The sequence below is a fragment of the Pleuronectes platessa genome, unplaced genomic scaffold (assembly GCF_947347685.1).
Source record: "Pleuronectes platessa unplaced genomic scaffold, fPlePla1.1 scaffold_27, whole genome shotgun sequence".
Lineage (NCBI taxonomy): Eukaryota > Metazoa > Chordata > Actinopteri > Pleuronectiformes > Pleuronectidae > Pleuronectes > Pleuronectes platessa.
In genome coordinates this window covers 1,498,207-1,521,279 of record NW_026519162.1, presented here as the reverse complement: position 1 = coordinate 1,521,279, position 23,073 = coordinate 1,498,207, and the positions used below count along the sequence as shown (strand labels likewise).

The 23,073-nt window shown below is 42.6% G+C and overlaps 3 protein-coding genes across 3 annotated transcripts; all 3 read left to right on the top strand.

Moving 5' to 3' along the window:
• The first annotated feature begins 2,209 nt into the window (after positions 1 to 2,209).
• Positions 2,210 to 3,492, top strand: LOC128436447 (myelin-oligodendrocyte glycoprotein-like). The gene is made up of 5 exons (XM_053418183.1): positions 2,210 to 2,258; positions 2,361 to 2,699; positions 2,809 to 2,880; positions 3,055 to 3,156; positions 3,252 to 3,492. The coding sequence occupies exons 1-5, from the start codon at positions 2,210 to 2,212 to the stop codon at positions 3,431 to 3,433; spliced, it is 744 nt and encodes a 247-aa protein (XP_053274158.1). The 3' UTR covers positions 3,434 to 3,492.
• A 6,662-nt stretch (positions 3,493 to 10,154) lies between these two features.
• Positions 10,155 to 12,289, top strand: LOC128436455 (myelin-oligodendrocyte glycoprotein-like). Its single transcript, XM_053418187.1, has 6 exons — positions 10,155 to 10,292; positions 10,813 to 11,055; positions 11,158 to 11,496; positions 11,606 to 11,677; positions 11,852 to 11,953; positions 12,049 to 12,289. Exons 2-6 carry the CDS (start codon positions 11,007 to 11,009, stop codon positions 12,228 to 12,230), a joined length of 744 nt encoding a protein of 247 aa, XP_053274162.1. The 5' UTR covers positions 10,155 to 10,292; positions 10,813 to 11,006; the 3' UTR covers positions 12,231 to 12,289.
• Positions 12,290 to 14,446: 2,157 nt separating this feature from the next.
• LOC128436456 (myelin-oligodendrocyte glycoprotein-like) lies at positions 14,447 to 16,580 on the top strand. Its single transcript, XM_053418188.1, has 6 exons — positions 14,447 to 14,584; positions 15,104 to 15,346; positions 15,449 to 15,787; positions 15,897 to 15,968; positions 16,143 to 16,244; positions 16,340 to 16,580. The coding sequence occupies exons 2-6, from the start codon at positions 15,298 to 15,300 to the stop codon at positions 16,519 to 16,521; spliced, it is 744 nt and encodes a 247-aa protein (XP_053274163.1). The 5' UTR covers positions 14,447 to 14,584; positions 15,104 to 15,297; the 3' UTR covers positions 16,522 to 16,580.
• Positions 16,581 to 23,073: the final 6,493 nt, after the last annotated feature.

Genomic DNA, 23,073 nt, shown 5'->3' with positions numbered 1-23,073 from the left:
TGTGAACTCAGTCTGTTGATATCAATCCTCTTCCGCTCCTCTCCTCTGAAGCAGAAGGAGCAGACACCAACACGCGCGGCTAGACCCGCTACGTCTTCCTCTGTATCTGACGCGTTGATGATGAAATGAAACAACTAACCCAAAACGACTTCTATAACAAATGTTATAACTTAGTCACACTTTAAAAGTATGACTAAGATATACGTGAGGAAGTGTCTGCTTAACCTCTGATATTAAAATGTTGAAGCCACAGTTTATGTGATTGAAGCGTTTATTTGTTTAACACAAGTCTGAGTAGATTTTCTCCCATGTATTTTCAACCCTAACTTCATAAACACTTGTATAGACATCATATATCAGAGACTTTATTTCTTCTCAACCTCTAATCTCAGATTCCTGTGTTCTGCAGCTTCTTCTGAATCAAGAGGAACGAGAGCTGTTTGTGGGACTCGTCTCCAAGAGGACAGGAAGAGACATTCAGAAGAAATCTGTCTCAATCAACCTTGTAGACTTTGAGTGGAGTTTCATATAGGTCAGTGAGAGCTCTCTCCCTAGGTCATTTGTCAATTTGTCTCTTTAATTTTGTACATGTAATCATATTGTTCTTCTCCTGTCCACTAAATATTAATCAATTCATTTCCAAATATGGGTATGCTTCCTTTCCTTGTACACAAAAGGGAACATGCTCCCTTGTCCAAGGGCACGTAATCCAATGTAGGATTTGATCTCTTTATTTCTCTCTGTTAGAAATTAGGATCAGTTATTGGATGTATTTACTTCATGAATGTCACTTGTTGATCTTCCATGTAATCAAGTTGCAGAGCTTGTGTTGTTGAATTAATAGTTTTAAAGAGATTCGTCTGATAGAGGCAGTCTTATTTGACCAGGACCATTCAAAATGAATAAAGAAAGGAATATTTCATGTTGTTTTTAATTATCACGTGTTATACATTCTCTTTGTGGGATTAATGTTTTGTCCTGATACTTGCATCATTTCTCCAAGTGTTTTACAAGGTTCATTTGTTTTATCAAATGTAATGAACAGACTGATAACTGTCATGTTCTGAAATCTACATCAGTAATGGACAACTTTGTTTCTAACAACAAAAAAACAGCAAGTATTTCAGTAGCTGCATTTCATACGGTAATCATTCAGTATACGTTGTTCAGAATATCACATCAACACATGGAACCAAGGTTTTGGTAAAGATGAGTTTAATTGATAGGAACTGACTGTCATCATGCTGCTATTACATTAAATTAATAAGACCGTATCCTCGCCGCCGGTCTACGGGGAGTATAAAGCGAGCGCACGGACGGAAGTTGCATCCGCGCAGGACATCAGCTCCTGTGGGAACACACGAGCAAAGCGGAAGCGCATTGCTCTGCGCCCGTCAGCCCGTGATGCTGCTTTCTCCGCTGGTTGCAGGGGTTAATTTGCCGGCACCTCTTGGTTTTGGCCTGCCCGTGTTCCGGGACTTATTTGGGCTGATCCGGTACCTCTCGTATAGAAAAAAATATTAATACAGAGCTGCCAACTCTCACGCTTTCGGCGTGTGACACACATCCAATTTCTCACGCCAAAAAAAAAAGTGATTTCTTACAAGTGGCCAATACGTCGATCGCGAAGGCAGTGTGGGCCAGCGCCGCCACGCCCACCCCCCCCTGACAAGAGGTCCGCTGCGGATGAGGTTCGCTACATCGTCCAGGGCGGGGGGTGGCGGCGGCGGCGGCTAAAGACACACCGCCGCTGATGTGACGTTTTGTAATAAATCTTTAATTAGATTTTTGTGTTTGCAACTTGTGTTTCTGCTTGCGCGGCTATATTTTGGTCACCCCGACAAAATCTCACTCCAAGGTTTTTTGAAAAGTTGGCAGCTCTGTTAATGACATATTATATATAAATGATCAAATATGTGTCCCGTACTTTAGAGTTCCCTGCTGTTCTCCTGGAGTTTCAATTTCCCCGAGTGTTTCCCCTCACATGATTAAATGCACACCTCTGTCCCCCCCAGGGGTCGGAACCTCTTTATACATCATGTTCCTCGGAACATCACGAGGATAAAAGGCTGCACTCTGCAGTTTTATCTGCACAGGACATCAGCTCCAGATCAGTGAGAATCTTAGCGAGAGAACAGGACCTGCAGCCGGCTCTTCAGATCCCTGGACGGGTTCGGTACAATCTGTTCTGCGGACAAAACTCTGGAAAATGGACAAGACTCTGTTCACTTTACTGCTCATTGTCCTACTTGTCTCTGGTGAATTTATTAATCCATGTTCACACTGACACCACATCTGTCCTGAGAGGCATCAACTCTGTGTGATGTTAACAGGACTAAGTGTTTTCTGTGTTTTCTCAGGTGGATCTCATCCCACATGTTCGAGTCTGTCATTAACAGTGGAAGAAGGTGAAGACGTGAGTCTTTGGTGTGGACTTGTTCCCTCGGTCAACCTGATGAATTACACTGTGGAAGTTACAAGAACCGACCTCAGCCAGTTCGTCCTCCTGTATCGAGACAGAAGAGTCCTCCTCGATGTCCATATGGAGCAGTACAGACACAGAACCACACTGGACCTCAGAGGCCTGATCAGGGGAAACATCACAGTGCAGATCTCCTCTGTGAAGATGTCTGACAGAGGAGATTACACATGTTTGATCCCCAGACTGAAAGCCAGGTGCATCATCACCCTGCATCTTGGTAAGGATCCTGAACTCATGCCTGTACGGCACAGTGGACAAACGGCAGATTGTGAGGGAACTTGTGATGTGAGAAAGTGCTCAACCTGTTTGTTTCTCATGTGAAACAGTGGAGGAGAGGAACCACGTCAGTGCTGCGCCTCCTCTGGAGAACAACTCCACATCCAACCAGCCGGGGAAAGGTATCTGACTTATTATCCACTAGAAAACTGGAGTCATGCCTTTAATTCACTTTACACTTCATCCTCTGTTCTTCTGTGTCTGAGTCCAGAGCAGTAAACCACAGAGGAATTGGCAGAATGAGTCACTGAAAAAAAGAAGATTCATCTCCTCTCTGTTTGCCTTCACTCCTGCAGGTGCTGTTGCAGCCATTGTTGTTGCTGTGGTCCTCTGTGTTCTTCTTCCTCTTGGTGCTCTCCTGTTAGTAGACTTCATAAGACTGAGAAGTGGAAGAAACAGTAAGTGACCGTTTCTGCTCTGTAGCATTTTACTCTCAGTGCATTTACTCCAGTTTTGTTGGAGCTTTTAACAAGTGTCTCAAAACCACTTTCAGGTCTCACAGGGAATTGTGTGACGAGATGCAGAGGACAAAAGGACCAAGATCCCTTCACTGGTTACCGTGCTGCCACCGGATCGGGTCCAGTCTACATCCAGGACATGGTCCAACCGGATGAAATGAGAGGGACAGGCCCCTGTGAGCTGCGAGCAGAGACTTCCCCTCACTTGGAGCATTAAAGAGAGAATATCTAACTGATCAGTTGATGATGAAATAACGACTTCAATAAAAAATGTTCACTGCTGTTAACACTTTAAAAGTATGTATTAGATATACGTGATGAAGTGTCTGCTTAACCTCTGATATTAAAATGTTGAAGCCACAGTTCAGGTGATTGAACCGTTTATTTGTTTAACACAAGTACTGAGTACATTGTACAAGGACCTTTTCCTTATAGATCAAACACGACACTTTGGTGAATTAAGGTTTTCAGTCATCAAATGTTGTCTTAGACACATAATCAGAGTATTGACTCATATCTTAATAATCAATGATTGATTGGATTCGAACCAAAATGTAAAAGGCCTGTGATTAATTTCAAATTCCAACAAAACGTTCCTCAAAGTGTTCTTGTGTGATTACAATACTGTGCGTGTTGCTGCTGGGACTTTCTATATCATATCTGCCAGTCTTGCACATTACAACGGATTATGTCATAATTCTCTATGTGGAAGGGGGACGATCTCGGCGAACAGAAGAAATATACCTGACGCAGGTATCGGTGCAGAGGGCGATCACAGCCGAAGTGAACAGCGCCACTGAGTTACATGGGGGCGGGCGTGAACCCGGCGGGGCGCGCACTGCTGCCAGTCAGACTGCCGGTCAGAACTGATCCGTGTAACGTGTCGTAAGATCTGTTGTTGATGTTCCAGCCCGGTTTGGTACAAACTCTCGAATTCTATATTTCCTGAATCCAAAGTCTACCTCCTGTGGAGACACCTTTTGTTTCAAATCCAATCATTATAGTCTCCGTCTCTTTTCTCTGTGCTCCCCGTGTCAGTCTCTCAGCACGTGTCACCAAGTACGACATGAAGTGTTGTGAACTCAGTCTGTTGATATCAATCCTCTTCCGCTCCTCTCCTCTGAAGCAGAAGGAGCAGACACCAACACGCGCGGCTAGACCCGCTACGTCTTCCTCTGTATCTGACGCGTTGATGATGAAATGAAACAACTAACCCAAAACGACTTCTATAACAAATGTTATAACTTAGTCACACTTTAAAAGTATGACTAAGATATACGTGAGGAAGTGTCTGCTTAACCTCTGATATTAAAATGTTGAAGCCACAGTTTATGTGATTGAAGCGTTTATTTGTTTAACACAAGTCTGAGTAGATTTTCTCCCATGTATTTTCAACCCTAACTTCATAAACACTTGTATAGACATCATATATCAGAGACTTTATTTCTTCTCAACCTCTAATCTCAGATTCCTGTGTTCTGCAGCTTCTTCTGAATCAAGAGGAACGAGAGCTGTTTGTGGGACTCGTCTCCAAGAGGACAGGAAGAGACATTCAGAAGAAATCTGTCTCAATCAACCTTGTAGACTTTGAGTGGAGTTTCATATAGGTCAGTGAGAGCTCTCTCCCTAGGTCATTTGTCAATTTGTCTCTTTAATTTTGTACATGTAATCATATTGTTCTTCTCCTGTCCACTAAATATTAATCAATTCATTTCCAAATATGGGTATGCTTCCTTTCCTTGTACACAAAAGGGAACATGCTCCCTTGTCCAAGGGCACGTAATCCAATGTAGGATTTGATCTCTTTATTTCTCTCTGTTAGAAATTAGGATCAGTTATTGGATGTATTTACTTCATGAATGTCACTTGTTGATCTTCCATGTAATCAAGTTGCAGAGCTTGTGTTGTTGAATTAATAGTTTTAAAGAGATTCGTCTGATAGAGGCAGTCTTATTTGACCAGGACCATTCAAAATGAATAAAGAAAGGAATATTTCATGTTGTTTTTAATTATCACGTGTTATACATTCTCTTTGTGGGATTAATGTTTTGTCCTGATACTTGCATCATTTCTCCAAGTGTTTTACAAGGTTCATTTGTTTTATCAAATGTAATGAACAGACTGATAACTGTCATGTTCTGAAATCTACATCAGTAATGGACAACTTTGTTTCTAACAACAAAAAAACAGCAAGTATTTCAGTAGCTGCATTTCATACGGTAATCATTCAGTATACGTTGTTCAGAATATCACATCAACACATGGAACCAAGGTTTTGGTAAAGATGAGTTTAATTGATAGGAACTGACTGTCATCATGCTGCTATTACATTAAATTAATAAGACCGTATCCTCGCCGCCGGTCTACGGGGAGTATAAAGTGAGCGGACGGACGGAAGTTGCATCCGCGCAGGACCAGTGTTAATTTCGTTGACGAAAACGATGACGAGAAATATTCGTTAACGATCTTTTTTCCATGACGAAGACGAGACGAAGACGTAACGAAAACGGATGTTTGAAAATAAAAACTATGACTAAATCTGTTTTATCTTTCTTTGACGAGACGAGACGAAACTGTTGGTGGTTGACTAAGTCATAATACTTGCTTTAAACATCATCGTATCAGGCCGTCATGAAGTATCAGGAGCGGGCGAGTGAGTGTGTGCGTCTGTGTGTGTGTGTGTAAGTGTGCTCCGCAGATAGCGCACCGGTCCCGAGGCTCCGCCCCCCGCCCCGCTCACTCGCTCAGAGACACAAGATCTGAGCTCGTACATGTGAAGCTGCTTCTTAACTATGGAAACAGTGAAAACACCGAGTTTCTCTGGTCTCAGCTGCTCAGAGATCAGCGCAGCAGCTTCTTGATCAGAGCAGAAGCTGCAGGTGGTTTTGTACCGAGCTTCAGTTTCTGTGTCCGCCTCCAGTCTAACCTGCTCTCACTCTTTGTTTTCACATTTAAAACTAAATATATATTTTTAAGTTATTAGGCTGCAGCTATATGTTTTGATTTATTTCTAAATAGGGTACTTCTTATTCAAATAGCCCTACAAAGTTCTGTGTTTAATTTATTTCAAAGTAGGTCACACTTGTCTGTGTATTTTCTCCTCATCATAAGTGTTCTGTGTTTTCCTTTGTTGTAACAGGTACAAATAGCAATAAAATGTCAAGAGTTTTCTTTATTGTCGTTCTATAATTTCGTAAATGCAACAAACTATAGTTTAGTATAGTATAACTTTATATTAAACTTTATTAGCTTTGTTATCAAATATGTTTTGCAGCTCCAGACAAATTTTATTTGGGGGAAGCGGGGGCAAAATTACTCTTTTGAAAGTAAAGGTTGCCGACCCCTGCTATAGACCTATGCTGGTAGGGATATCTAATGGACAACCTAAGTACTGCAAGCTAGACTATTTTGCAGTTTTAGACACAACACAGTGTCCCTGGGCCTGAGAAGGGAAGAAAAGGAGTTTAATGTGGCTACTAAATGTGATTAAAACTAGACTAAAATGTAATTAGTTTTCGTCGACTAAAACTAGACTAAAACTAAGAAGGATAAAAATGACTAAATGTGACTATAACTAATATGCATTTTCGTCAAAAGACTAAGACTAAGACTAGACTAAAAATAGCTGCCAAAATTAACACTGCGCAGGACATCAGCTTCATGCAGCTCGTCCAGGGCCTGATGTCGGCATGTGGCGGAATGTGCACCGCTGTTATAACGACCGATGTAAACTCCCTCGGGATGTAATAAGGTCGGCATCTGATCACGAGCTGCTCCAGGTCCGGAGAACAGCCCGAAGAAATAATCTCCACATCTGAGCACCACACATTGTTCTCCATGCAGCAGACACCTCCTCCCTTGCTCTTTCCAGAGTGTGTTGTCCGGTCCTGACGCTGAATGGAGACCCCCTCGGGAACCATGGCGGAGTCCGGGATCGAGGGGTCGAGCCAAGTCTCCGTGAAAACCATCACGTTACAAAAAGTCAGACTGCGGTTCAGAACTGTTCCTTGTAAAGTGTCTTAAGATCTTCTTGTTGATGTTCCAGCCCGATTTGGGGGGTGGGTATCAACTGAGTTGAACCCATGTTTTCTCCTAGATTACAGAAGAGGGCCTATAGTTTTTCGTATGACTGAAGATTACAGCGCTCATTTATACGCTGGCTCGCAACAAACAATTTGCGTCCTCACCTGCTGCGGCCACGCTGCACTTACTCACACACACACACAGAAACGGCAGTGGAGAGAGAGAGAGGGCGAGAGGGAGCGCTACGGTGTCCCTAAATAGACGTCGCCAAAGCCCTGCAGCCTATAAGAATCACTGTCCTGTCAGGTAAATTAAAATATCAGCAGAACGGGAAACGCGCCCGCACATCCTACGGGCGCGTCCTGCGGCGCATATCCTGGGGCGCACATAAATAAAAAAAAATATATAACAATTTAATTAAATCAAATGAATAAAAAAACTGTGCGCGCACATCCTGCGGCTGCCGCAAATCCTAAATAAAAAATAAAAAAATTAAATTAAATCAAATTTATATAAAAACTGCGCGCGCACATCCTACGGACGCGTGCTGCGGCGCATATCCTGGGGCGCATATAAAAAAAAAAAAATATATATAAATTTAATTAAATCAAATTAATAAAAAAACTGTGCGCGCACATCCTGCGGCGCACATAAATAAAGAATATATTTAAAAATAAAAACCATAAAAATGTAATTTATCAAATTAATAAACAAACTGTGCGCGCACATCCTGCGGGCGGTGCACATTCTAAATAAAAAAGCATGAAATTGAGTACGCCAAAGCTAATTCCGATTTATAAAACCATGCACACGCCAAACCTCAACTCCAAATCCACCCTCCACCCCCCCAATTTCTACTATAAACGGTCAATGCAAAGCACGTCACGAATATCAAATTATGAATCCGACCAATGGGTTTCCACCGTGAGTCCTGACCGAGGCACGGCATCAAGCGATGTGAAGAGGAAGTGAAACTTTCTGACACTGACATCGAGTTGTTTGTTAGTGAGGGGGAGGTGAAGAGTGACTTTATGGGACAGCAGTGATGTCACTAATAAAGAAAATACACTGATACTCTGCCGCTGCTGCTGTGGACAACACAATGTGTGAGATCAGAAATCGCTGAACCCTCGCTTCCTCCTCATCCTTCCATTCGCATGCACAAATCGTGCAGAACCCCGCATCGGTGTCACGGCAGTATTTATCCATTTAGAGCATCGGACCGATTCCCTCACATCAGTGGATCCTTGCCTCCACTCTGGGATATTATTTGGAAAGTTTCTACATTTCTTGTTAGTGATCTCCTGTGCGCTCTATGCGCTCTGCGCTGGGTGGCTCTGCGGGCTGGGTCGCTATTACATGTGTAGCGGGTCAGTTCTTAATAAAGTTTTATACTTTTAGCAGTGTCATTTTCCCCGCTCTGGATGTGTTAATTAACCTGACAGGACGGCAACTCCTATAGGCTGCAAGGAGGCGGAGGAGTTTATTTAGGGACACCTTAGCACTCTCCCTCGTCCTCTCTCTCTCTCTCCCCACTGCCGGTCCTGTGGGTGTGTGCGGAAGTTTAGCGTGAGCGCAGCACGTGTGGTCGCAATTGTTTGTCGCAGTAAGTCGCTGGAAGTTATATAATGTTAACGGCGATCACAGAGAAAGTGTCCGCAAATTCTAACTGAAGTTTGTCCTTAGAGCCCAGCGTGAAGCTGTGTCTGTGTGCGACTGTGACGGCGTCACCGTGGATGCACGCTGTCCCTGCTTTATTTTAATGAATTAAAAGTATGAGATAAGGATGTGTTTTTATGTTTGTAAATGTTTTTAAATATTATAAATGTGTTTAAATTGTGTGACCTAACTATAACATGTTTGTTTTATAGGGCTGCCTCCAGCTAAATAGTTACGGTCACTGTTTTTTCCCACTTTAGATTTTATTTAGATTATTTGGTTTGATTATTTGTTTCTTTGTGTTTTGTTTTGTTCTATTGCAAGGTGCACTATATATGGTTGACTGGGACTGTGCAATTCAGCGGTAGTGACTTGAATGGTGGTGAATTATTGGCTCCATAAAGTAGAGGTCCTCTTTTGTCATTTTGTTGTTGTATATCGTTTGCAGTGATTTTCTTAAAGTGTGTTGTGTTTGGTTTTTAATGCATGATATTTCAGCATTGTACAATTGGGTCTGGAGCCTCTAATTTCTCTCTATTTTAAACTGTCATTTATATCAAGTCCAAGCCAGCCTTTCCAACCTTTGCACATGTCACTTTACTGTTTGAGCAGTCTGTTTTAAATCATTTGCATTTATTAAATAAATTGTATTTTGTATTGATATCTCAGCCTCCCGTCCCGTCTTATTCTGGATACTTGTTGAACCGAATTGACATTAACTGTCATCTCTGAACCATTTTTAATCACTACACATGCTTGCATTGTTACGATTCTTAAAGTGTGCTATGGTTGTTTAATGTATGATATATTAATGTAATGAACCGACTGATAACTGTCATGCTCTGAAATCTACATCAGTAATGGACAACAAAACCAGTATTAGTATTTCAGTAGCTGCATTTCATTTACCGTAATCATTCAGTATACGTTGTTCAGAATATCACATCAACACAGGGAACCAAGGTTTTGGTAAAGAGGAGTTTAATTTATAGGAACTGACTGTCATCATGCTGCTATTACCTTAAATTATATTGTACAGTATTTGGGATTATGTTGAATTTTATTTAAAACAATAATAAACAGACAAGTTAATTTACATGACAATTGTTTACAGTGCGGAAGTTACACTGTAACAGACTGCGTCACACTCGCGCTGTGGGTTTTACGCGGTGTCCTCGCCGCCGGTCTACGGGGAGTATAAAGCGAGCGCACGGACGGAAGTTGCATCCGCGCAGGACATCAGCTCCTGTGGGAACACACGAGCAAAGCGGAAGCGCATTGCTCTGCGCCCGTCAGCCCGTGATGCTGCTTTCTCCGCTGGTTGCAGGGGTTAATTTGCCGGCACCTCTTGGTTTTGGCCTGCCCGTGTTCCGGGACTTATTTGGGCTGATCCGGTACCTCTCGTATAGAAAAAAATATTAATACAGAGCTGCCAACTCTCACGCTTTCGGCGTGTGACACACATCCAATTTCTCACGCCAAAAAAAAAAGTGATTTCTTACAAGTGGCCAATACGTCGATCGCGAAGGCAGTGTGGGCCAGCGCCGCCACGCCCACCCCCCCCCTGACAAGAGGTCCGCCGCGGATGAGGTTCGCTACATCGTCCAGGGCGGGGGGTGGCGGCGGCGGCGGCTAAAGACACACCGCCGCTGATGTGACGTTTTGTAATAAATCTTTAATTAGATTTTTGTGTTTGCAACTTGTGTTTCTGCTTGCGCGGCTATATTTTGGTCACCCCGACAAAATCTCACTCCAAGGTTTTTTGAAAAGTTGGCAGCTCTGTTAATGACATATTATATATAAATGATCAAATATGTGTCCCGTACTTTAGAGTTCCCTGCTGTTCTCCTGGAGTTTCAATTTCCCCGAGTGTTTCCCCTCACATGATTAAATGCACACCTCTGTCCCCCCCAGGGGTCGGAACCTCTTTATACATCATGTTCCTCGGAACATCACGAGGATAAAAGGCTGCACTCTGCAGTTTTATCTGCACAGGACATCAGCTCCAGATCAGTGAGAATCTTAGCGAGAGAACAGGACCTGCAGCCGGCTCTTCAGATCCCTGGACGGGTTCGGTACAATCTGTTCTGCGGACAAAACTCTGGAAAATGGACAAGACTCTGTTCACTTTACTGCTCATTGTCCTACTTGTCTCTGGTGAATTTATTAATCCATGTTCACACTGACACCACATCTGTCCTGAGAGGCATCAACTCTGTGTGATGTTAACAGGACTAAGTGTTTTCTGTGTTTTCTCAGGTGGATCTCATCCCACATGTTCGAGTCTGTCATTAACGGTGGAAGAAGGTGAAGACGTGAGTCTTTGGTGTGGACTTGTTCCCTCGGTCAACCTGATGAATTACACTGTGGAAGTTACAAGAACCGACCTCAGCCAGTTCGTCCTCCTGTATCGAGACAGAAGAGTCCTCCTCGATGTCCATATGGAGCAGTACAGACACAGAACCACACTGGACCTCAGAGGCCTGATCAGGGGAAACATCACAGTGCAGATCTCCTCTGTGAAGATGTCTGACAGAGGAGATTACACATGTTTGATCCCCAGACTGAAAGCCAGGTGCATCATCACCCTGCATCTTGGTAAGGATCCTGAACTCATGCCTGTACGGCACAGTGGACAAACGGCAGATTGTGAGGGAACTTGTGATGTGAGAAAGTGCTCAACCTGTTTGTTTCTCATGTGAAACAGTGGAGGAGAGGAACCACGTCAGTGCTGCGCCTCCTCTGGAGAACAACTCCACATCCAACCAGCCGGGGAAAGGTATCTGACTTATTATCCACTAGAAAACTGGAGTCATGCCTTTAATTCACTTTACACTTCATCCTCTGTTCTTCTGTGTCTGAGTCCAGAGCAGTAAACCACAGAGGAATTGGCAGAATGAGTCACTGAAAAAAAGAAGATTCATCTCCTCTCTGTTTGCCTTCACTCCTGCAGGTGCTGTTGCAGCCATTGTTGTTGCTGTGGTCCTCTGTGTTCTTCTTCCTCTTGGTGCTCTCCTGTTAGTAGACTTCATAAGACTGAGAAGTGGAAGAAACAGTAAGTGACCGTTTCTGCTCTGTAGCATTTTACTCTCAGTGCATTTACTCCAGTTTTGTTGGAGCTTTTAACAAGTGTCTCAAAACCACTTTCAGGTCTCACAGGGAATTGTGTGACGAGATGCAGAGGACAAAAGGACCAAGATCCCTTCACTGGTTACCGTGCTGCCACCGGATCGGGTCCAGTCTACATCCAGGACATGGTCCAACCGGATGAAATGAGAGGGACAGGCCCCTGTGAGCTGCGAGCAGAGACTTCCCCTCACTTGGAGCATTAAAGAGAGAATATCTAACTGATCAGTTGATGATGAAATAACGACTTCAATAAAAAATGTTCACTGCTGTTAACACTTTAAAAGTATGTATTAGATATACGTGATGAAGTGTCTGCTTAACCTCTGATATTAAAATGTTGAAGCCACAGTTCAGGTGATTGAACCGTTTATTTGTTTAACACAAGTACTGAGTACATTGTACAAGGACCTTTTCCTTATAGATCAAACACGACACTTTGGTGAATTAAGGTTTTCAGTCATCAAATGTTGTCTTAGACACATAATCAGAGTATTGACTCATATCTTAATAATCAATGATTGATTGGATTCGAACCAAAATGTAAAAGGCCTGTGATTAATTTCAAATTCCAACAAAACGTTCCTCAAAGTGTTCTTGTGTGATTACAATACTGTGCGTGTTGCTGCTGGGACTTTCTATATCATATCTGCCAGTCTTGCACATTACAACGGATTATGTCATAATTCTCTATGTGGAAGGGGGACGATCTCGGCGAACAGAAGAAATATACCTGACGCAGGTATCGGTGCAGAGGGCGATCACAGCCGAAGTGAACAGCGCCACTGAGTTACATGGGGGCGGGCGTGAACCCGGCGGGGCGCGCACTGCTGCCAGTCAGACTGCCGGTCAGAACTGATCCGTGTAACGTGTCGTAAGATCTGTTGTTGATGTTCCAGCCCGGTTTGGTACAAACTCTCGAATTCTATATTTCCTGAATCCAAAGTCTACCTCCTGTGGAGACACCTTTTGTTTCAAATCCAATCATTATAGTCTCCGTCTCTTTTCTCTGTGCTCCCCGTGTCAGTCTCTCAGCACGTGTCACCAAGTACGACATGAAGTGTTGTGAACTCAGTCTGTTGATATCAATCCTCTTCCGCTCCTCTCCTCTGAAGCAGAAGGAGCAGACACCAACACGCGCGGCTAGACCCGCTACGTCTTCCTCTGTATCTGACGCGTTGATGATGAAATGAAACAACTAACCCAAAACGACTTCTATAACAAATGTTATAACTTAGTCACACTTTAAAAGTATGACTAAGATATACGTGAGGAAGTGTCTGCTTAACCTCTGATATTAAAATGTTGAAGCCACAGTTTATGTGATTGAAGCGTTTATTTGTTTAACACAAGTCTGAGTAGATTTTCTCCCATGTATTTTCAACCCTAACTTCATAAACACTTGTATAGACATCATATATCAGAGACTTTATTTCTTCTCAACCTCTAATCTCAGATTCCTGTGTTCTGCAGCTTCTTCTGAATCAAGAGGAACGAGAGCTGTTTGTGGGACTCGTCTCCAAGAGGACAGGAAGAGACATTCAGAAGAAATCTGTCTCAATCAACCTTGTAGACTTTGAGTGGAGTTTCATATAGGTCAGTGAGAGCTCTCTCCCTAGGTCATTTGTCAATTTGTCTCTTTAATTTTGTACATGTAATCATATTGTTCTTCTCCTGTCCACTAAATATTAATCAATTCATTTCCAAATATGGGTATGCTTCCTTTCCTTGTACACAAAAGGGAACATGCTCCCTTGTCCAAGGGCACGTAATCCAATGTAGGATTTGATCTCTTTATTTCTCTCTGTTAGAAATTAGGATCAGTTATTGGATGTATTTACTTCATGAATGTCACTTGTTGATCTTCCATGTAATCAAGTTGCAGAGCTTGTGTTGTTGAATTAATAGTTTTAAAGAGATTCGTCTGATAGAGGCAGTCTTATTTGACCAGGACCATTCAAAATGAATAAAGAAAGGAATATTTCATGTTGTTTTTAATTATCACGTGTTATACATTCTCTTTGTGGGATTAATGTTTTGTCCTGATACTTGCATCATTTCTCCAAGTGTTTTACAAGGTTCATTTGTTTTATCAAATGTAATGAACAGACTGATAACTGTCATGTTCTGAAATCTACATCAGTAATGGACAACTTTGTTTCTAACAACAAAAAAACAGCAAGTATTTCAGTAGCTGCATTTCATACGGTAATCATTCAGTATACGTTGTTCAGAATATCACATCAACACATGGAACCAAGGTTTTGGTAAAGATGAGTTTAATTGATAGGAACTGACTGTCATCATGCTGCTATTACATTAAATTAATAAGACCGTATCCTCGCCGCCGGTCTACGGGGAGTATAAAGCGAGCGCACGGACGGAAGTTGCATCCGCGCAGGACATCAGCTCCTGTGGGAACACACGAGCAAAGCGGAAGCGCATTGCTCTGCGCCCGTCAGCCCGTGATGCTGCTTTCTCCGCTGGTTGCAGGGGTTAATTTGCCGGCACCTCTTGGTTTTGGCCTGCCCGTGTTCCGGGACTTATTTGGGCTGATCCGGTACCTCTCGTATAGAAAAAAATATTAATACAGAGCTGCCAACTCTCACGCTTTCGGCGTGTGACACACATCCAATTTCTCACGCCAAAAAAAAAAGTGATTTCTTACAAGTGGCCAATACGTCAATCGCGAAGGCAGTGTGGGCCAGCGCCGCCACGCCCACCCCCCCCTGACAAGAGGTCCGCCGCGGATGAGGTTCGCTACATCGTCCAGGGCGGGGGGTGGCGGCGGCGGCGGCTAAAGACACACCGCCGCTGATGTGACGTTTTGTAATAAATCTTTAATTAGATTTTTGTGTTTGCAACTTGTGTTTCTGCTTGCGCGGCTATATTTTGGTCACCCCGACAAAATCTCACTCCAAGGTTTTTTGAAAAGTTGGCAGCTCTGTTAATGACATATTATATATAAATGATCAAATATGTGTCCCGTACTTTAGAGTTCCCTGCTGTTCTCCTGGAGTTTCAATTTCCCCGAGTGTTTCCCCTCACATGATTAAATGCACACCTCTGTCCCCCCCAGGGGTCGGAACCTCTTTATACATCATGTTCCTCGGAACATCACGAGGATAAAAGGCTGCACTCTGCAGTTTTATCTGCACAGGACATCAGCTCCAGATCAGTGAGAATCTTAGCGAGAGAACAGGACCTGCAGCCGGCTCTTCAGATCCCTGGACGGGTTCGGTACAATCTGTTCTGCGGACAAAACTCTGGAAAATGGACAAGACTCTGTTCACTTTACTGCTCATTGTCCTACTTGTCTCTGGTGAATTTATTAATCCATGTTCACACTGACACCACATCTGTCCTGAGAGGCATCAACTCTGTGTGATGTTAACAGGACTAAGTGTTTTCTGTGTTTTCTCAGGTGGATCTCATCCCACATGTTCGAGTCTGTCATTAACGGTGGAAGAAGGTGAAGACGTGAGTCTTTGGTGTGGACTTGTTCCCTCGGTCAACCTGATGAATTACACTGTGGAAGTTACAAGAACCGACCTCAGCCAGTTCGTCCTCCTGTATCGAGACAGAAGAGTCCTCCTCGATGTCCATATGGAGCAGTACAGACACAGAACCACACTGGACCTCAGAGGCCTGATCAGGGGAAACATCACAGTGCAGATCTCCTCTGTGAAGATGTCTGACAGAGGAGATTACACATGTTTGATCCCCAGACTGAAAGCCAGGTGCATCATCACCCTGCATCTTGGTAAGGATCCTGAACTCATGCCTGTACGGCACAGTGGACAAACGGCAGATTGTGAGGGAACTTGTGATGTGAGAAAGTGCTCAACCTGTTTGTTTCTCATGTGAAACAGTGGAGGAGAGGAACCACGTCAGTGCTGCGCCTCCTCTGGAGAACAACTCCACATCCAACCAGCCGGGGAAAGGTATCTGACTTATTATCCACTAGAAAACTGGAGTCATGCCTTTAATTCACTTTACACTTCATCCTCTGTTCTTCTGTGTCTGAGTCCAGAGCAGTAAACCACAGAGGAATTGGCAGAATGAGTCACTGAAAAAAAGAAGATTCATCTCCTCTCTGTTTGCCTTCACTCCTGCAGGTGCTGTTGCAGCCATTGTTGTTGCTGTGGTCCTCTGTGTTCTTCTTCCTCTTGGTGCTCTCCTGTTAGTAGACTTCATAAGACTGAGAAGTGGAAGAAACAGTAAGTGACCGTTTCTGCTCTGTAGCATTTTACTCTCAGTGCATTTACTCCAGTTTTGTTGGAGCTTTTAACAAGTGTCTCAAAACCACTTTCAGGTCTCACAGGGAATTGTGTGACGAGATGCAGAGGACAAAAGGACCAAGATCCCTTCACTGGTTACCGTGCTGCCACCGGATCGGGTCCAGTCTACATCCAGGACATGGTCCAACCGGATGAAATGAGAGGGACAGGCCCCTGTGAGCTGCGAGCAGAGACTTCCCCTCACTTGGAGCATTAAAGAGAGAATATCTAACTGATCAGTTGATGATGAAATAACGACTTCAATAAAAAATGTTCACTGCTGTTAACACTTTAAAAGTATGTATTAGATATACGTGATGAAGTGTCTGCTTAACCTCTGATATTAAAATGTTGAAGCCACAGTTCAGGTGATTGAACCGTTTATTTGTTTAACACAAGTACTGAGTACATTGTACAAGGACCTTTTCCTTATAGATCAAACACGACACTTTGGTGAATTAAGGTTTTCAGTCATCAAATGTTGTCTTAGACACATAATCAGAGTATTGACTCATATCTTAATAATCAATGATTGATTGGATTCGAACCAAAATGTAAAAGGCCTGTGATTAATTTCAAATTCCAACAAAACGTTCCTCAAAGTGTTCTTGTGTGATTACAATACTGTGCGTGTTGCTGCTGGGACTTTCTATATCATATCTGCCAGTCTTGCACATTACAACGGATTATGTCATAATTCTCTATGTGGAAGGGGGACGATCTCGGCGAACAGAAGAAATATACCTGACGCAGGTATCGGTGCAGAGGGCGATCACAGCCGAAGTGAACAGCGCCACTGAGTTACATGGGGGCGGGCGTGAACCCGGCGGGGCGCGCACTGCTGCCAGTCAGACTGCCGGTCAGAACTGATCCGTGTAACGTGTCGTAAGATCTGTTGTTGATGTTCCAGCCCGGTTTGGTACAAACTCTCGAATTCTATATTTCCTGAATCCAAAGTCTACCTCCTGTGGAGACACCTTTTGTTTCAAATCCAATCATTATAGTCTCCGTCTCTTTTCTCTGTGCTCCCCGTGTCAGTCTCTCAGCACGTGTCACCAAGTACGACATGAAGTGTTGTGAACTCAGTCTGTTGATATCAATCCTCTTCCGCTCCTCTCCTCTGAAGCAGAAGGAGCAGACACCAACACGCGCGGCTAGACCCGCTACGTCTTCCTCTGTATCTGACGCGTTGATGATGAAATGAAACAACTAACCCAAAACGACTTCTATAACAAATGTTATAACTTAGTCACACTTTAAAAGTATGACTAAGATATACGTGAGGAAGTGTCTGCTTAACCTCTGATATTAAAATGTTGAAGCCACAGTTTATGTGATTGAAGCGTTTATTTGTTTAACACAAGTCTGAGTAGATTTTCTCCCATGTATTTTCAACCCTAACTTCATAAACACTTGTATAGACATCATATATCAGAGACTTTATTTCTTCTCAACCTCTAATCTCAGATTCCTGTGTTCTGCAGCTTCTTCTGAATCAAGAGGAACGAGAGCTGTTTGTGGGACTCGTCTCCAAGAGGACAGGAAGAGACATTCAGAAGAAATCTGTCTCAATCAACCTTGTAGACTTTGAGTGGAGTTTCATATAGGTCAGTGAGAGCTCTCTCCCTAGGTCATTTGTCAATTTGTCTCTTTAATTTTGTACATGTAATCATATTGTTTTTTCTCCTGTCCACTAAATATTAATCAATTCATTTCCAAATATGGGTATGCTTCCTTTCCTTGTACACAAAAGGGAACATGCTCCCTTGTCCAAGGGCACGTAATCCAATGTAGGATTTGATCTCTTTATTTCTCTCTGTTAGAAATTAGGATCAGTTATTGGATGTATTTACTTCATGAATGTCACTTGTTGATCTTCCATGTAATCAAGTTGCAGAGCTTGTGTTGTTGAATTAATAGTTTTAAAGAGATTCGTCTGATAGAGGCAGTCTTATTTGACCAGGACCATTCAAAATGAATAAAGAAAGGAATATTTCATGTTGTTTTTAATTATCACGTGTTATACATTCTCTTTGTGGGATTAATGTTTTGTCCTGATACTTGCATCATTTCTCCAAGTGTTTTACAAGGTTCATTTGTTTTATCAAATGTAATGAACAGACTGATAACTGTCATGTTCTGAAATCTACATCAGTAATGGACAACTTTGTTTCTAACAACAAAAAAACAGCAAGTATTTCAGTAGCTGCATTTCATACGGTAATCATTCAGTATACGTTGTTCAGAATATCACATCAACACATGGAACCAAGGTTTTGGTAAAGATGAGTTTAATTGATAGGAACTGACTGTCATCATGCTGCTATTACATTAAATTAATAAGACCGTATCCTCGCCGCCGGTCTACGGGGAGTATAAAGTGAGCGGACGGACGGAAGTTGCATCCGCGCAGGACCAGTGTTAATTTCGTTGACGAAAACGATGACGAGAAATATTCGTTAACGATCTTTTTTCCATGACGAAGACGAGACGAAGACGTAACGAAAACGGATGTTTGAAAATAAAAACTATGACTAAATCTGTTTTATCTTTCTTTGACGAGACGAGACGAAACTGTTGGTGGTTGACTAAGTCATAATACTTGCTTTAAACATCATCGTATCAGGCCGTCATGAAGTATCAGGAGCGGGCGAGTGAGTGTGTGCGTCTGTGTGTGTGTGTGTAAGTGTGCTCCGCAGATAGCGCACCGGTCCCGAGGCTCCGCCCCCCGCCCCGCTCACTCGCTCAGAGACACAAGATCTGAGCTCGTACATGTGAAGCTGCTTCTTAACTATGGAAACAGTGAAAACACCGAGTTTCTCTGGTCTCAGCTGCTCAGAGATCAGCGCAGCAGCTTCTTGATCAGAGCAGAAGCTGCAGGTGGTTTTGTACCGAGCTTCAGTTTCTGTGTCCGCCTCCAGTCTAACCTGCTCTCACTCTTTGTTTTCACATTTAAAACTAAATATATATTTTTAAGTTATTAGGCTGCAGCTATATGTTTTGATTTATTTCTAAATAGGGTACTTCTTATTCAAATAGCCCTACAAAGTTCTGTGTTTAATTTATTTCAAAGTAGGTCACACTTGCCTGTGTATTTTCTCCTCATCATAAGTGTTCTGTGTTTTCCTTTGTTGTAACAGGTACAAATAGCAATAAAATGTCAAGAGTTTTCTTTATTGTCGTTCTATAATTTCGTAAATGCAACAAACTATAGTTTAGTATAGTATAACTTTATATTAAACTTTATTAGCTTTGTTATCAAATATGTTTTGCAGCTCCAGACAAATTTTATTTGGGGGAAGCGGGGGCAAAATTACTCTTTTGAAAGTAAAGGTTGCCGACCCCTGCTATAGACCTATGCTGGTAGGGATATCTAATGGACAACCTAAGTACTGCAAGCTAGACTATTTTGCAGTTTTAGACACAACACAGTGTCCCTGGGCCTGAGAAGGGAAGAAAAGGAGTTTAATGTGGCTACTAAATGTGATTAAAACTAGACTAAAATGTAATTAGTTTTCGTCGACTAAAACTAGACTAAAACTAAGAAGGATAAAAATGACTAAATGTGACTATAACTAATATGCATTTTCGTCAAAAGACTAAGACTAAGACTAGACTAAAAATAGCTGCCAAAATTAACACTGCGCAGGACATCAGCTTCATGCAGCTCGTCCAGGGCCTGATGTCGGCATGTGGCGGAATGTGCACCGCTGTTATAACGACCGATGTAAACTCCCTCGGGATGTAATAAGGTCGGCATCTGATCACGAGCTGCTCCAGGTCCGGAGAACAGCCCGAAGAAATAATCTCCACATCTGAGCACCACACATTGTTCTCCATGCAGCAGACACCTCCTCCCTTGCTCTTTCCAGAGTGTGTTGTCCGGTCCTGACGCTGAATGGAGACCCCCTCGGGAACCATGGCGGAGTCCGGGATCGAGGGGTCGAGCCAAGTCTCCGTGAAAACCATCACGTTACAAAAAGTCAGACTGCGGTTCAGAACTGTTCCTTGTAAAGTGTCTTAAGATCTTCTTGTTGATGTTCCAGCCCGATTTGGGGGGTGGGTATCAACTGAGTTGAACCCATGTTTTCTCCTAGATTACAGAAGAGGGCCTATAGTTTTTCGTATGACTGAAGATTACAGCGCTCATTTATACGCTGGCTCGCAACAAACAATTTGCGTCCTCACCTGCTGCGGCCACGCTGCACTTACTCACACACACACACAGAAACGGCAGTGGAGAGAGAGAGAGGGCGAGAGGGAGCGCTACGGTGTCCCTAAATAGACGTCGCCAAAGCCCTGCAGCCTATAAGAATCACTGTCCTGTCAGGTAAATTAAAATATCAGCAGAACGGGAAACGCGCCCCCACATCCTACGGGCGCGTCCTGCGGCGCATATCCTGGGGCGCACATAAATAAAAAAAAATATATAACAATTTAATTAAATCAAATGAATAAAAAAACTGTGCGCGCACATCCTGCGGCTGCCGCAAATCCTAAATAAAAAATAAAAAAATTAAATTAAATCAAATTTATATAAAAACTGCGCGCGCACATCCTACGGACGCGTGCTGCGGCGCATATCCTGGGGCGCATATAAAAAAAAAAATATATATATAAATTTAATTAAATCAAATTAATAAAAAAACTGTGCGCGCACATCCTGCGGCGCACATAAATAAAGAATATATTTAAAAATAAAAACCATAAAAATGTAATTTATCAAATTAATAAACAAACTGTGCGCGCACATCCTGCGGGCGGTGCACATTCTAAATAAAAAAGCATGAAATTGAGTACGCCAAAGCTAATTCCGATTTATAAAACCATGCACACGCCAAACCTCAACTCCAAATCCACCCTCCACCCCCCCAATTTCTACTATAAACGGTCAATGCAAAGCACGTCACGAATATCAAATTATGAATCCGACCAATGGGTTTCCACCGTGAGTCCTGACCGAGGCACGGCATCAAGCGATGTGAAGAGGAAGTGAAACTTTCTGACACTGACATCGAGTTGTTTGTTAGTGAGGGGGAGGTGAAGAGTGACTTTATGGGACAGCAGTGATGTCACTAATAAAGAAAATACACTGATACTCTGCCGCTGCTGCTGTGGACAACACAATGTGTGAGATCAGAAATCGCTGAACCCTCGCTTCCTCCTCATCCTTCCATTCGCATGCACAAATCGTGCAGAACCCCGCATCGGTGTCACGGCAGTATTTATCCATTTAGAGCATCGGACCGATTCCCTCACATCAGTGGATCCTTGCCTCCACTCTGGGATATTATTTGGAAAGTTTCTACATTTCTTGTTAGTGATCTCCTGTGCGCTCTATGCGCTCTGCGCTGGGTGGCTCTGCGGGCTGGGTCGCTATTACATGTGTAGCGGGTCAGTTCTTAGTAAAGTTTTATACTTTTAGCAGTGTCATTTTCCCCGCTCTGGATGTGTTAATTAACCTGACAGGACGGCAACTCCTATAGGCTGCAAGGAGGCGGAGGAGTTTATTTAGGGACACCTTAGCACTCTCCCTCGTCCTCTCTCTCTCTCTCCCCACTGCCGGTCCTGTGGGTGTGTGCGGAAGTTTAGCGTGAGCGCAGCACGTGTGGTCGCAATTGTTTGTCGCAGTAAGTCGCTGGAAGTTATATAATGTTAACGGCGATCACAGAGAAAGTGTCCGCAAATTCTAACTGAAGTTTGTCCTTAGAGCCCAGCGTGAAGCTGTGTCTGTGTGCGACTGTGACGGCGTCACCGTGGATGCACGCTGTCCCTGCTTTATTTTAATGAATTAAAAGTATGAGATAAGGATGTGTTTTTATGTTTGTAAATGTTTTTAAATATTATAAATGTGTTTAAATTGTGTGACCTAACTATAACATGTTTGTTTTATAGGGCTGCTTCCAGCTAAATAGTTACGGTCACTGTTTTTTCCCACTTTAGATTTTATTTAGATTATTTGGTTTGATTATTTGTTTCTTTGTGTTTTGTTTTGTTCTATTGCAAGGTGCACTATATATGGTTGACTGGGACTGTGCAATTCAGCGGTAGTGACTTGAATGGTGGTGAATTATTGGCTCCATAAAGTAGAGGTCCTCTTTTGTCATTTTGTTGTTGTATATCGTTTGCAGTGATTTTCTTAAAGTGTGTTGTGTTTGGTTTTTAATGCATGATATTTCAGCATTGTACAATTGGGTCTGGAGCCTCTAATTTCTCTCTATTTTAAACTGTCATTTATATCAAGTCCAAGCCAGCCTTTCCAACCTTTGCACATGTCACTTTACTGTTTGAGCAGTCTGTTTTAAATCATTTGCATTTATTAAATAAATTGTATTTTGTATTGATATCTCAGCCTCCCGTCCCGTCTTATTCTGGATACTTGTTGAACCGAATTGACATTAACTGTCATCTCTGAACCATTTTTAATCACTACACATGCTTGCATTGTTACGATTCTTAAAGTGTGCTATGGTTGTTTAATGTATGATATATTAATGTAATGAACCGACTGATAACTGTCATGCTCTGAAATCTACATCAGTAATGGACAACAAAACCAGTATTAGTATTTCAGTAGCTGCATTTCATTTACCGTAATCATTCAGTATACGTTGTTCAGAATATCACATCAACACAGGGAACCAAGGTTTTGGTAAAGAGGAGTTTAATTTATAGGAACTGACTGTCATCATGCTGCTATTACCTTAAATTATATTGTACAGTATTTGGGATTATGTTGAATTTTATTTAAAACAATAATAAACAGACA

What these genes read in the sequence shown, in the direction of transcription:
- LOC128436455 (XM_053418187.1), top strand. Translation starts at nt 11,007, where the DNA reads ATGGACAAGACTCTGTTCACTTTACTGCTCATTGTCCTACTTGTCTCT. An exon ending in CATCATCACCCTGCATCTTG is followed by an intron (nt 11,497 to 11,605) that starts GTAAGGATCCTG and finishes CATGTGAAACAG; the next exon opens with TGGAGGAGAGGAACCACGTC. An exon ending in ATCCAACCAGCCGGGGAAAG is followed by an intron (nt 11,678 to 11,851) that starts GTATCTGACTTA and finishes TCACTCCTGCAG; the next exon opens with GTGCTGTTGCAGCCATTGTT.
- LOC128436447 (XM_053418183.1), top strand. Translation starts at nt 2,210, where the DNA reads ATGGACAAGACTCTGTTCACTTTACTGCTCATTGTCCTACTTGTCTCT. An exon ending in CATCATCACCCTGCATCTTG is followed by an intron (nt 2,700 to 2,808) that starts GTAAGGATCCTG and finishes CATGTGAAACAG; the next exon opens with TGGAGGAGAGGAACCACGTC. An exon ending in ATCCAACCAGCCGGGGAAAG is followed by an intron (nt 2,881 to 3,054) that starts GTATCTGACTTA and finishes TCACTCCTGCAG; the next exon opens with GTGCTGTTGCAGCCATTGTT.
- LOC128436456 (XM_053418188.1), top strand. Translation starts at nt 15,298, where the DNA reads ATGGACAAGACTCTGTTCACTTTACTGCTCATTGTCCTACTTGTCTCT. An exon ending in CATTGTCCTACTTGTCTCTG is followed by an intron (nt 15,347 to 15,448) that starts GTGAATTTATTA and finishes GTGTTTTCTCAG; the next exon opens with GTGGATCTCATCCCACATGT. An exon ending in CATCATCACCCTGCATCTTG is followed by an intron (nt 15,788 to 15,896) that starts GTAAGGATCCTG and finishes CATGTGAAACAG; the next exon opens with TGGAGGAGAGGAACCACGTC.